This window comes from Eumetopias jubatus, unplaced genomic scaffold (assembly GCF_037043125.1).
Source record: "Eumetopias jubatus isolate StellerSeaLion01/CBP00866 unplaced genomic scaffold, mEumJub1_p1.0 scaffold_13, whole genome shotgun sequence".
NCBI lineage: Eukaryota > Metazoa > Chordata > Mammalia > Carnivora > Otariidae > Eumetopias > Eumetopias jubatus.
In genome coordinates, this window is record NW_028274819.1 from 98,059,084 (window position 1) to 98,072,936 (window position 13,853).

The 13,853-nt window shown below is 59.3% G+C and overlaps 1 protein-coding gene across 1 annotated transcript in view; it reads left to right on the plus strand.

Annotated features, from left to right (window-relative positions):
• NECTIN1 (nectin cell adhesion molecule 1) overlaps positions 1–13,853 on the plus strand; it is a 63,574-nt gene extending 49,721 nt beyond the window's left edge. The window contains exons 5-6 of the mRNA XM_028105871.2: positions 862–1,013; positions 9,576–13,853. Coding sequence (XP_027961672.1) covers positions 862–1,013; positions 9,576–10,123 — 700 coding nt within the window. The 3' untranslated portion in view covers positions 10,124–13,853. The remainder of the gene's footprint in view (positions 1–861; positions 1,014–9,575) is intronic.

Genomic DNA, 13,853 nt, shown 5'->3' on the forward strand with positions numbered 1-13,853 from the left:
TGTGCCATACCCCATCCTCTGGTTCTTGGCTTCCCAGTCTTTGAGCCTGGCCCTCAAAGGGTCCGGTCCGCCCCTCCCGCCGACGCTGATGGCCTGAGCCAAGGTTCTTCCCAGAGAAGAGCCGGATGGAACACATAGAAAGACGGGCGTGGGGAAGCCAAGAAGCAGGTTGACGCGGATGGCCAGGAGATGGCTGCCCACATTGTGTCTACTCTTTCTCTGGAGGTAGCAGGCGCCAGCATGCCCCAGCCAGTTCTCACCTTCCTTCCACTTCCTGGAACCAGAAGTGCTTCTGGAAGGTGCAAGTGGCCAGGGCCGGCTTGCCAGTTTCAGCTGTGTGCGCCTGGGAGCTGCTGGGTCCAACAGAATCGTAGCTCCGTGGGTCAGGAGGAAGTCACCCTGTGTTTCCCCAGGAAAAAGGCCTGTGATGTGTCCAGCGAGACAATGGGATAGTGAAATGGAACACGATTCCTCCACATGGGGGTTACCTGAGCAGCTTGTTAAACCAGCAACCCAAGAAACCAGGAGTAGCCGGAAGAGCACTGTGCCAGGAGTCAAAGACCTGGCTAGGACTCCAGTTCTGTCACTTACAGCTGTGTTCCTTGACCTCGAACTTAGAGTTGCTCATCTGTTCCGTGGGACCAAGTACCTTCCTGTCCTGTCTGCGTTTCAGTGCTGGGACCATCGAGTGTGAAACGCAAGAGATTATTGTTGTGGTTGTTGGTCCTCCTTCCAAGACAGACCCTGCCCATTATTCGCTCAGCAAAAGGGCTGGGAGTCTTGGAGGCAGGTGGGTGACACCCAGGCAGCTTCTGGGCTGGAGAGTCCTAACCCTCTGCCCTGTCTCCCCATCCCCCCCAGGCTGAATGGCTCTCTCCCCAAGGGCGTGGAGGCCCAGAACAGAACCCTCTTCTTCAGGGGGCCCATCAACTATAGCCTGGCAGGGACCTACGTGTGTGAGGCCACCAACCCCATCGGCACGCGCTCGGGCCAGGTGGAGGTCAACATCACAGGTAGGAAGCTGCCCCCTGCCCGGCCACTCTGCCCCACGCACTGCTTCCTCCACTGCCGACGTCCCCCACCTTTGGCTCGTGTCATGCAGGGAGTTTGTGTCTTCTCTTTTCTCCTCCGGTTCCCCCTTGAGCTCTGGCCATTGGCCTTGCTTTGCTTTTCTCTTTTCTCTGTTACAAGGCCATGTGTGAGACAGGGTGACCCCCGATCAAAGAGGGGTCAGAGGGAGGCTCCGGCCGGGAAGAAGTAAGTGCCATTTGCAGCAATGCTTCTGGGGGTCGGGGGACAGTGGGGAGCGGTGGTAGAGCCTGCCCATGTCCTGTGATGCTGGCAGGTGGAGCTCGTCTGTTCCTGCAGCTCAGGAAGCCCACGGGGGCAGCAGGGACACAGGAGGGAAAACACGGAGGTGGCCCGGAGCCCTGGTGGCCGTGTGCCCTTGACCGAATTGCTGTTTTCCCTGCACTTTTCTCTGTGTCAGTGCGGATGAGGAGATTCGGCCCCCTGACGTCTCGGGGCCAAGGGAGGAAGCACGGGAGCTAGGATGTTCTGGGGGAGGCCTCCCATGGGCCACAACAGGAGCCACGGACGTCAGTGTCCGACAGCTGGGACGCGGACGGTGCTCGGGATATGGGGATAAGACAAGGTGCCTGGAAGGCCGCTTGTCAGAATTTACAAAATGTGGGCCGAGTACCTAGCACAGACCAGCAGTCTGTCAATAAATGGCCCATGCTCTGTGATTATGATCTCGATCTCTATCATTATCATGATTAATGGAAGGATCAAAACAAGCCAACAGAGGGGTACAGTTGCCATCACGAGTTCACAGCCGGAAGAGGGGGTGGCTTTAATATTGTAGCTGAGCTGGTCGCAGGATAAGAAAGTGACAGAAAGAACCGCCCGGGACAGGAAGTGGTGTCATGCTGCTGCCGAGATGGACAGGAAGTGACACCGGGGGTGCGCATCGTGCGCGGGAAGTGACCTCAGAGAGATGTTGAGCCAGGCTGGGGAGTGTAGGAAGTTGAGCCGTGCTTACTGGATGGCAGGCACAGGACCTGGGCACGCCCTGGAGAGGCCTTAGCTCTGGGCCTGTGTCTCAGACGTCGGAGACCTCGTTTGTGGGTACGTTCCAGGTACAGCTGCCTAAGGAGCAGCCTGACGGTGTCCGGGGTCTGCACCGACCTGCCGTAGGGGCCGTTCCGTCACGCCCTCACTGGGGAAGGGGGAGTCACTGGTCGTTTGCCGCTCTCTTCAACCCCCTGCCCTTGGCTCTCTGACTGGTTGAGGTAGTAGCAGCATCTGAGGTGGAGCTGGGCAAAGCTAAGGCAGCCCATCCTCCAGGCTAAGGTTTAAGGGGGGGGGGGGGCAGAGGGAAGGGCAGAATCACACACTTCTCCCCTCCTGGAGCAAATGTGGGCCAAGCTCAGTGGGAGCCTCACAGGGGCCCAAGCCCTGGCCGACAGGCCGAGGGGCAGACGGGGATGAGGAGTATTGGTAAGGGAGCGTGACCATGCCCCAGCGAGGCGTGTCCTTGGAGGGACAACACAGACGGGCCTCAGCGTGTGGCTCTTCTCTCAGACTGTAATACAGAGATCATCACCCTTACCTCTGGCCAGTTACGTGCTCCAGTAGCTCGCACACACCGAGCCCTCCCTGGGTGGGGGTACCTTCCCCAGAGGTGGACCACAGACACCACTACTCCATCGCCCTCCACTACTCAGGGTCTTTGGGGAAACAGCAGACTGGGAAATCACGGGAGGAGGCCAAGAAACCTGGGCGCAGCGATCGCCCGGTACCCCTGGCATGAGTGGACCAGTCAGAGGCCCTTCTAGGCTTATGGGGCCAAGTGGTTCTACCCAGCCCCAGAGGCAGGGCTGGGACAGCAAAGTCAGGGCATCCCTTCTCCCAGTGCTCAGTAGGATGCAGCATGCCCAGGAGTGCAGGGCTGCTCATCAGGGAGTCACACCAGGTCCAGGAGCAGGGAGGAAGGGAAGGGGGCACTTCCCAGGCCTGGGCTACAGAACAAAGAGGAAAGAAGCCCGCTGTGGAGGCGGGCCGTCTCCTGGGGGCTGATGGCTGCAGTGGTTCCTCTCATGGGATCTGTGGTCAGGCCTCGCTGGCCTTGTGGGCGGGGAGGGGGGGCCAAGCTGCCCAGGGCTCCAACTGGAAGAGGCACACAGCCTATCCTCCTGTGCTCCCCAGAGGCACAGAGCGGGGCAGGGGTGGCAACCAAAGTCACACACGTGGGTGGTGAGAAGGGCCTTGTGTAAGGACACTCCTCTTGCCAGCCCAGTTAGGCAGAAGCCAGGGAAGCATGACACTCACTGAATCATTGATGGGCCCAGGAGCTGTTCCGCCGGCCATCCCGAGGGAAGGAGGGACGATCTCGCAGCCCCTCTGGAGGGCTCAGCCAGAAAGCCTGAGCCTTTTCAGAGCTGTGTGTTCCTGTGCTCACGGACAATTTCCGAGCAGCCACCAACGCCACCAGCCCTCATCCTGCATCAGCTAGTGTCTGTCGCGTTCTCTGGGGGCCCAGTCCGAGGGACACAGCCATGCCCTGGGCTCCAAGCCCCGCTAGCCAGGAGGGAATGCATGAGTGAGACGGATAAGTGGAAATTTAATTTTTCATCCTGGCCATCCGTTCGGGTAATAGCTTTGCCCTGGGCGCATCTGGAGAGGAAAATGAAGAACAGCTGGGGCAGGAGGGGGAGGGGGCGGGCAGCAGGGTGTGTGCCAAAGGCACGTGCGTGTGCGGGGCACTGCACCCGCACCGATACACGGTAGCTCGGGCTTCTCGGGGCCCCGGGTGGTGGGGAAGGGGAAGGTGGGGAAGGTGGCACTTGAGTTGTTCCTACAAGGATGAGTGGGCAGTGATGGAGGGTGGGGGTTCGCCGGCAGGGGAAGCTTGTGGGAGGAAAATGGTGGGAGCCAAGTAGGCAGGAACGGAAGGAGTGGGGCTTTCTCTGTGTTGTCAAAGGGGAGTCTCTGAAGGGTTCTCGGCAGAGAAGCAGCGTGGTGAGGCAGGGGGCTTAGAACAAGCATTTGAGAGGCTGTGTGGATGGCAGCAGGGGCCAGTTAGGGGCTGTACAGTGAGGGGGTCCCTGGTGGGAAGCAGCAGGCCTGGGCCGCGGCCATGGGGATAGGGAGACAGACTCACCAGAATTTGTGCGTACATGTCCACGGGGCCTGGGGCCCTCACCCGGGCCCATGAGGAGCATTTCATGGGGTTAGCCCAGGAGTCCCCAACAAACCAGTGAGCTCCCCTCCCTTCTCCCTCTGGGGGTAATGCAGAGAGTAGGGAGAGGTGCTCAGGGTGTGGCCTTGACCAGACTCAAGAGGCCAAATGGGGCAGCATCTATCCCTGGGACTGGGGTTGTCAGGAGGAGCAGAGAGGGAGGGGTCTGCCCCAGTCCCTGCTTTCGGTGAAGTCCCGGGCGCATCCACTGGGCATGACCACGGGAGGGTGAAGGAAATAGGTCTCCCTCTTAGACTGGGAGTTCTTGTCACCAAGTGTTGGTGGGGCTTCGGGGTCCATCTGGAACGGAGAGCGTGTGTGAACCTGCAAGGTAGCGTGCCTCTGAGCGTGTAAACGTGTGCTGGCAAGCCGGTGGGCACCTGTCCACATGCTGCGTGTGCAGACGGGTGGGTGGCTGTGCCGTGGGCAGTCGTGCCTCTCTGCAGGCTGACGAATGGCAGTGCGCTGGGCTGTCAGTGCGCAGGCAGCTGCATCCGGGCTCCTGGGAGGACTGGCTTCTGCTCCAGCCTGATGGGTCCCTGCCCGGTGGCCTGCCAGCAGCCGCTCCAGAAGCAGAGGGCCACCCAGAGCCTGACGTCAGGCCTGCGGCCACCGCCCTACACCCTGGCAGGTGTAGTGCACCCAGCTTGCCGGCCCCCTCGCGGGGCCAGAGCACTCCTGCCTGCCTGCCGAAGCTCCAGCCTCGGGTCCGAAGCAAGCCCCTACCTTCTCTTCCACCCCAAACCTCCTCCGGGGCCTGGCTCCAGACGAAAACCCTGGCCTCCCCTCCACCCCAGCCCCGTCCCCAGCCCCCCTACCGGCCCACCCACCTCAGTCAGGAAAGCACAGTGGCAAAGGGATGCCGAGCCGCCACCGCCCCCAGCGGCCCGGCCCACCCACCAGCCCAGAGGGGAGGCTGCAGTCCTTCGGGAATGGGGGCGCCCCCACACAGAGGGGGAATGCCCCCTCTGTAAGACGATGTGAGGGAGGCCGGGAGGGACCCCATGCCCCAGCTGCTCTCTCCCCGGTCGGCCAAGGCCCCTGAGGCTCTGCTGCTGGTGCTGAGCATGACCGTTGGAAGGACAGAGAGGACCAGTGCTCCACTCCACACAAGTAGCCGCCTCTGCTCGCCAGTGAGCTAGGCCCTCCTGTCTCCTCCCTCTGCACCCTCACCCGGCGTCTGCACTCTGAAGTCCGCCATCCTCTACCTCTAGGCAGACCTGGACGCACCAGGGTTCCCCTTGGTCCCAAAAGTTCCCCAGGGAAGAGTAAACCTCCTTCGGGCTTAGGGGGGAGGAAAGTGAAACAGAAGGACCTAAAGGGGAAAGACACACAGAGGCTCACCTCTAAGACAAGCCTTGCCTCGACAGAATTCATTCAACAAATATTCCTGAGCTCCAGCTACCTGCCAGGCAGGCGAGGTGCTTGGGAATACATCAATGAGCCAAAGTCCCTGTCCCTCTGCAGTGAGTGTTTTAGTACAGAAGGACACAGAGCAGACGACAGAGGAAATACATCGGAAGCATCACGTGGTCATTTTGAAAGTGACATGGAGCAAAGAAGAGCAGGACCAAGGAAGGGGTCACAAGGGCTGGGGCGGGGTTCGTGAGCTGCGCTTTGAAATAGGGCAGTCAGGGAAGGAAGGCCTTGGCGAGAAGGGGATCTCGGTGAGAAGTTTGAGTCAGGCCTTGACAGAGGTGAGGGGCCAGCCATGGGACACCTAGGGGAAGTGTCTGCCGGGGTGCAGGGCAGCCTGTGCAAAGGCCCTGGGGAAGCCTGGAGAAGAATGAACCAGGAGGAAAGCGAGGGATGAAATCAGAGGTGGGGAGCAGAGGCACAGGTCATGTGGCCATTTTAAACTGATTTAACAGGTTCTCTGGCTGTTATGTTCAAAGTCATCTCTAGAAGGAAAAGGTAGAATCAGGGAAGCCAGTTAGACAGCTGTTGCAATAATGCAGGTGACAGGGGCGCCTGGGCGGCTCAGTCGTTAAGCGTCTGCCTTCGGCTCAGGTCATGACCCCGGTGTCCTGGGATCGAGGCTGCATCGGGCTCCCTGCTGGGTGGGGAGCCTGCTTCTCCCTCTGCCCCTCCTCCCACACGTTCTCTCAATCTCTCTGTCTTTCTTTCTCTCTCTCAAATAAATAAGTAAAATCTTAAAAAAAATTAATGCAGGTGACAGGTGATGGAGTAGGCACAGAGCAATGGTAGAAAGTGGTCAGATTCTAGATTTACTCTTGAATTCGATTTACAGACTTAATGTGGGACATAAGCCGCTCTCATGAAACAGGTAATACAGCAAACTCTACCATACTGGGATTAGTGGGGCCCAAAAAATTCAGTCTAGTCCAGTAAAATGTTGGAGAGCTTTATTTTTTCGTTGGGTCTCTGCTGTCACAGAAAGCATAAAAATAAATATAACGGAACTTAGACTGCACACAACTGCAACACGCCTGAATAGAAACAGTCCCAGATTATCATGAGGCTGCCACTTCCCCAACCCCTCTCCTCGTTCCTAAAAAAAAAAAAAAAAAAAAAAAAGAATTGTAGCCATTCGAAAACTTGAAGGAACAGAAATGGGCACAAGGGAATGAGGAAGGGCATTCCTGGAAGGGCCAACAGCACCAGCAAAGGCTTGCGGTAAAGAATCAACGTGGACAGCGAGGATGGTGAGTTAGCCAAAGCCAAGATCAACTGGCATGATGGGAGTTCTGGAGCCCAGACTGGCACGGTCCAGCGGGCATTGGGGACATCATTGCTACTCTTTGAGAAAGGGAATGGTAGTGTCTACACAGTGGAAATTAACCTGGTGACTCTGGACAGAGTGAATAAAAGGGGACAGAGACCAAATGGAGGTGGGAGATTCAGGACTCTACTACCGTAAAACCTGGCATGAAGTGACAAAATATTGAATAGGAAGAGTCAGCAAGATTTGATGGGAAGATTTGAAAGGAAAGGTAGGTCCCTCCATGTGGATGCCTTTCTTACTCTCTTGGCCTCTCCAAGTCCTCGCCATTCTTCAAGAATTCTTTTCTAAGAAGCCTTTGCTAACTCCAGGCCACAGTGTTCTCCCTCCCCTGCACTCCTGAGGCACTTCTCTGCCAGTGCCCTTGAGTGTCTGCATGCTGCTTTGTCCCTAAGGGTGTCCTTTGGTTCCCTAGATAGGCTGTGAGTTTCTTGTATCCTGTGACTAGCAAAATAGATGCTCCATAAATGTTTGTTAATTGGGGAGGTGGCTGGATGGGTAAATGGGTGGGTAGGTGGACGGATGGATAGATAAGTAGAAGGATGGGTGGGTGGCTTGGTGGATGGGTAGATGGATGAATGGATGGATGGTGGATAGGTGGATGGATGGATTGGTGGATGGATAGATCAGTAGATGGATGGGTGGATGGGCGAAGTGAGAGGCAGGTTAGAAAAGAGAGAGCACTCAGATCTAGAGTGAGAACGGAGGAGGTAGCCGGCAGGGTGAAAGTACAGAGGAGGCTGGGTTCCCGATAGCTGCCTTTTGGCCACGCCTTGTGGAGGCAGCTCCCACTTCGTGGTGAGCAGGTGTGCAGCCCTTTTAAAGTCAGTAAACAGATGGGACCTGGTGAAGCAGGAGAAGCTTGAGGTTCCAGGGAAACTGTTCTGGAAACAGGCGGTGAGGACAAATACTCAGTAAATACTTACTGGGCAGTCACTCGGTGACCTCCGCTGAGGACACAGTGGTGACAAGTGGTTGTGCCCTCTCCCTGCCAACTCCTTCCTGCATGTGGAGAGGCCAGGAACAGGAGCATCTGGGTGGTCCCTGCTCAGCCACGTGACTGCAGGCACATCGCCTCCCCTTCTTTGGGCCTCTGTGTTTTCATTAGCCCCTTCCAGCCTAGACTCCCAGGAGTCCTTTCCCCTTCTAGAGCCTCTGCCCTGCTCCGGCCTGCTGCAGGCAGCACCCCACCCACTCCCACACAGGGGCTGGCTTCCTCTTGGGAGGAGGGAACGGGCTCACGGGAGGAGCAGAATTCCCTTAGAGCGGGTGATGCTCATTCAAGGGATCAAGCTGGCAGGAACCAATTCCCAGAGACCAGAAAAATAAATACCCAAACCCTACACCTTTACCTGGGCCTGAGAGAAGAGCACCTAGAACAGCCGGGCAGCCTTGGCCCTGAACCTGCCCACGAGCCCACCAGCACCTCCTGACCACGGCCAGCCGTGGTCTCCGGTGCCACCCTGTGGTGGTGCTGGGTACCGCCTCCCCCAGCCTCACCTCCCCCCACTCTGGCCTCTGGCAAGGGAGTCCCCCTGTAAGGAGAAAGAGAGGGTCGGGGCAGCACTGACCAGAGCACAGGTGCTCCCTCACCCGGCCTTCCCTCCCTCCCCACCCCCCCACCCCCGCTTCCTTTCTCTTCTCTCCACCTTTCCTGCCTCCTGGTCTCCACCCTGTCGTCGGGGTGCACGTTTATACACACGCGTTCGGCACATCAGCACAGGCATGCGGGCTGGCCACGAGGGCCAGGGTGTGCTCCGGCACGAGCTCCCTCGTGCGTTCGCGTGATCATGGCCATGTACTCACGTGCGCTCGCACCTCCTTCCTGCACAGCTGTGCCGAGCATCTTCCGCTCCTAGCCCAGGCTGCCAGCACCCTTGGCACCCACCTTACCCTCCGGGGCCAGACCGCAGCCAAGAACCACAGCCCTGGTTTCCGGCACTCCCAGGGCATCACTGAGACCAGCCTGGGAGCCTGTCCTCTTCCCTGTACCCCGGGGAGCAGGTGAAATCAGACGTGGGGCGCCCAGTGACCCGCAGGTGTCCGGCACAGGGTTACCACGTTCACACGGGCTCTCCCTGCAAAAGAACCGATGTTGCGTCATTGGCTGGTGGTCTCGGGCAAGTTGTTCCACTTCTCTAAGCCTCGTCCTGTTGTGCGTTGAATGGAAAGTAATAGCACACTTATGTCATGGGGTGCCAGGACGGTGACTGGCAACTAGGGGACACTGGGTCGGGGGTGGGCTGGCACCACAGCCAAGGAGAAGGCCGGCATGGAGGCTCTGGGGCTCCAGCACTCTCTGCCTCTCCTCTCGCTCCACCTACAACACCTACAACACCGTGGTGCACTGGGCTCCTGGAGGGTTGCCGGCTCCCAGAGGGGTGAGGGCCCCCGGAGGGGTGGGGCGCCGAGGGGTGGCAGCTCCCAGAGGGCGGGGCGCCGAGGAGCCTGTGGAACCTGAGCTGCCCTTGGGCCTTGGACCGGCTTCCTGGCCTTTCCATCCCCTGCCTCCCTCCCTGCCTCCCCTGCCGAGTCCCCCTTAGGAGCAGACACTGACACTGTCCCCCTCCATGTCTTTTCCTCCCCCAGAATTCCCCTACACCCCGTCTCCTCCCGAACATGGGCGGCGTGCAGGGCCGGTGCCCACGGCCATCATTGGGGGCGTGGCGGGGAGCATCCTGCTGGTGGTGATCGTGGTCGGAGGGATCGTGGTGGCCCTGCGCCGGCGCCGGCACACCTTCAAGGGCGACTACAGCACCAAGAAGCATGTGTACGGCAATGGCTACAGCAAGGCGGGCATCCCCCAGCACCACCCGCCCATGGCCCAGAACCTGCAGTACCCGGACGACTCGGATGATGAGAAGAAGCCCGGGCCCCTGGGCGGGAGCAGCTATGAGGAAGAGGAGGAGGAGGAGGGCGGCGGGGGGGGCGAGCGCAAGGTGGGCGGCCCCCACCCCAAATACGACGAGGACGCCAAGCGGCCCTACTTCACCGTGGATGAGGCGGAGGCCCGTCAGGACGGCTACGGGGACCGGACTCTGGGCTACCAGTATGACCCCGAGCAGCTGGACTTGGCCGAGAACATGGTTTCTCAGAACGACGGGTCTTTCATTTCCAAGAAGGAGTGGTACGTGTAGCCGCCTCCCTCCAGAGCCTCTGTCTGCGCCCCTTTCTCCCCAGCCCCCACCCGCACGCCCCCTGCCCATCCCCGTGCCCGCTCCTGCAGGAGCTCCACAGAGACTCACCCAGCTTCCCAAAGCCAGCCCCACACTCCTGGGGAGCGGGGAGCCCAGGACAGATGCGACCTGGCTTGGTTTTGATTTCCTCCCCGTCCCTGGCCCGCCCCATGCTGTTGTGTTCACTGTGGGCTTTGGTGTTGCTGTTCCTTTCCTCCCTTGGCCCTCCGCCTGCCCTCTGTGCGGGGAGCCCTGTTCTCGTCTTGTGTACCTGGGCGCCCCTCCAGGGTTTGGGGAGCCAGCCCTCCCCCACCTCCCAACACTGGAATCTGTTTGTGTCCTTTCCGGGGTGGAGGGCTGAGGGGGCTCCCAGGGGAAAAGCCCCACCCCATCCCCAGATGCTGCTCTTTTCCCAGGGAGAGGGAACCCAGTCCTCCCTGCCACGAGCAGCCGGGAGCTCGGACCCCCGGTCTAGACAGCCATTGCACCCGAGAGGCAGGGAGGTACTTCTCCAAAGCACCCAGGGTCATCTTGTTACGTGAATGGAGTTGAGGTCCCCACCCAGGGCCTTGGGCAGTGTGTTTTCCCGGTGAGGTTGGTTTTACATTTTTTTTCCTCATTGGCCAACGGAGAGTGAAGTTGGCCCAGCTCTGGTGTGTCTCTCCTCTTGACCCCTATCTGCTCCCCACACACTGGGGCTCCGGGTGGACTCTGGCCCACGCTTCCCATATGCCTCTACCAACACATGACGCAGACACCTACATGCACACTCACCACTCATGTCCACCCCTCGTTCCCCTGGGGTCACATGCCCTTGCAGGCTGGACACCGCCGGGGCCCACCCCTCTCTGCTCCACCTCTCCCCCTCCCAGCTGAGGATGGGGACACCTTCAGAAGTTTCCGGGGACAGCTGAGACCAGAGCCCCCTGGAGCCTCTATCCTAGGAGCTCAGGCTGGCCCTAAAATGCTTCTTTCAGCAGGGGAGTTTCTCAGACTTCTCCCTTATCTGTCAAGTGCTAGCTTGATTCTCCTGGGGAGTCAGGGCTGGGGTCCCTAGGATGTCCTGGTGTCAGAGGTGACTGAGTACCACCACAGAGGGCAATGCGGAAGGGAGTCAATGGTAGAAGTTTTGCAAATACAGATGCTGAAGAGTGCAGCTGGTACCCCACCCTCCAAGGCCAATGCAGATGTTCTGGGCTTGCCAGAAAGTACAGGGGCAGTAGGGTAGCCAGGAATCCTGATTCAGAAGCCCTTGCCCGCCACTCTCCACTCCTGGCTCAGCTATACCTGGTCTCCATTCTGGGAGGGGGAGGGAGTGGGGGATCCTTGGGAAAGCTTTCCCTTTGAGTTACAGATTCCCTCCTTGAATGGGGCTCTGGATTCCCATCAGTCACCCAGGACGAGGGCTTCCTGTCTGTACAGTGGGGGAAAGGCCCCTCCCAGCCCTCTCCAGTCCCCGCAGTTCAAAGTGCCTCAGTTCCTCCATCTGCTCACCCTGGTCCCCCCAGCTCTCTAGATAGGAAAGACCCTGGGATGGGAGAGGCAGGCTTATGCCTGCCCATTAGGGTTCCAGTTAACTCAGCCCAGGCTGTCAGGGGCTCTGTGGGATGGCAAGTGTTGGGGGGGAAGGGAAGCAGACCACTCTGTGCCCCACGGGCACTGACCTACCTGCCATAGGCTTCCCAAGGGAGCCCCAGCCCCCAGCCACCACCACCCCGCTCCCCTCCCTGGTGCTGCTATTGAACCCCCGGCCAGCCCTGTCTCTGCCCTGGCGACCCTGGGCCCACCAGCTGGGCCACCCTCACCCGGCCCCCACTGCCCTCGCCCCAGCCCTGGCTGCCCAGTAGCCACGTAGCAGAAGTCTGAAGCCATGCCAGCCCTGGGGCAGCTCTCCTCTCTTGGCATTAGGGATGCTGGATGGGGTGGAGTTGGGGAAGAACATGCTGGGGTCTTTCTTGCTGCAGGGCAGAGGGGGGCAGAGGAGTTGGGCTGCTTCTCCTAGCAGTATTAGTGTTCCCCCAGGGCAGAGGACCTTTTCCATGTTACATCACTGCCCCATCCCATCTCACGGCACTCTGGCCCTTCTGTCCGGTCTCCTGGCCCCCAGGCAGGAGGAAATCCCGGAGGCATTCTCTGTCTTCTTGAAACCATGAAACTGAAAGAACTCTTCCCTGTGTCTCCCTTATCCTACACTACCACCCCCTATTCCTCATTATATGATGTACTTAGGAGGGCCCCTGGGCCCAGCCAAAGCACTGAGTCCCCCTTAAGACACCTCCATACCCTTCCCCCAAGCAAAGCACAAACTGGGACCCATGCCACATGCATGGGCCATGTGGGAGGCTCCTGCCTGTCCGAGAACCCTGCAGCACACCCAGCAGGGCATTTGCTACTCGGGGGCCGAAGGTAGGAATGAGGCAGGCAGGGGTCCACACTCAGGCCTGGAAAGGTGGGGTTTTCCGTGCCCCGAGTCTGCGGGAAGGTGGGCCCTGCTGCTGGGCCCCCCCATAGCCCACTGGCAAAGGGGAGGTCTGGCCCAGCGGAGAGATGAGGACGTTCCGCTTCTCCTTCATGCCCCCAGCCTGAGCTGAGCTTCTGCCTTTGCTGGAAATGAAATAAACTTGGTATTCCTTGTGCCAAGGCATCCCCCAGTTGTCACCCTGCCTCTTGTTACCCTCCCTGTTCTTGCCCCCCCTCCCCTAACCTCCCCCATTTCTTTAAGATTTTGATAATGTTCTAATGTGTAAACAAACCATCTGAGTCCCCTTCCATCAGAAGGAGCTGAAAAGCAGCAGCGTGGGATCGGTGATCACGAGCAGGCACGCACAGCCACGTCAGGCCCAGTCCACACGCACGCGGGGCACACGCCCCTCCAACAGACCCAAGCACAGGTGCCCCGGCGCACGCACAGGTGCGCATGCGCAGCCTCGGGATGAGGCTGGGCTGATCCTGCTGAAAGCCCCACGGGGAGAGGTGAATTCCCAGCGCTCAGGCCATTAGAGAGACTCACGGGGGCCTCGTTTCCCCGGGCGTGTGCCCCATCTGCCAGCCCCCTCCCACGTGCCCCAGCCACTGGTGCAATAATTTTTTCTGCCATCCTCCAAGCAGAGGAATCGGGAATCGGGAATCGTGTTAGGTGGATGAGGCCCGGGAGGAGGAGGGTGCTCACAGGCCTCCAGGGCCCCAGACGGACCTCTCCACCAGGAGCCCGCGCCCACCAAGGAGCAGGCGGGACCCTCCCAGGCCCCCGCGCCTACAGAGAGCCCTTCTCTGGCCTCGGGCGCCCCGGGGGGGAGCAGGCCCTGAGAGGGCCCCTGGGGCCTCTCGCTGCTACTGTCCCACTGGAAGGCCAGAGGCACCCCTGCTCCAGGTGCTACTGCTCTCCGACTCCTGCTGTGAGGAACAGGATTCTGGGCCGGAAAACAGTGGTTTCCTCTTTTTGTATAAAACGGTAACAAAATCCAGGAGAAGCTGCCACCCCTCACCTCTGAGTGCGCCGCGCTACCTTGCCTTCAGTTTCTTCGTCATGGTTTCGTCTTTGGTCCCAGGGACGGCCCAGCAGGTTCTCCTGGTTCGGAACCGGGGGGTGTTTGCATCACCCCCTTTTACTTGTATAAAAAAAAAATGATGGGTTGAAAAATGTACTGAGGAAAAAAAATGTACTTTTTTATAAATAAAGTGTTTAAAACAA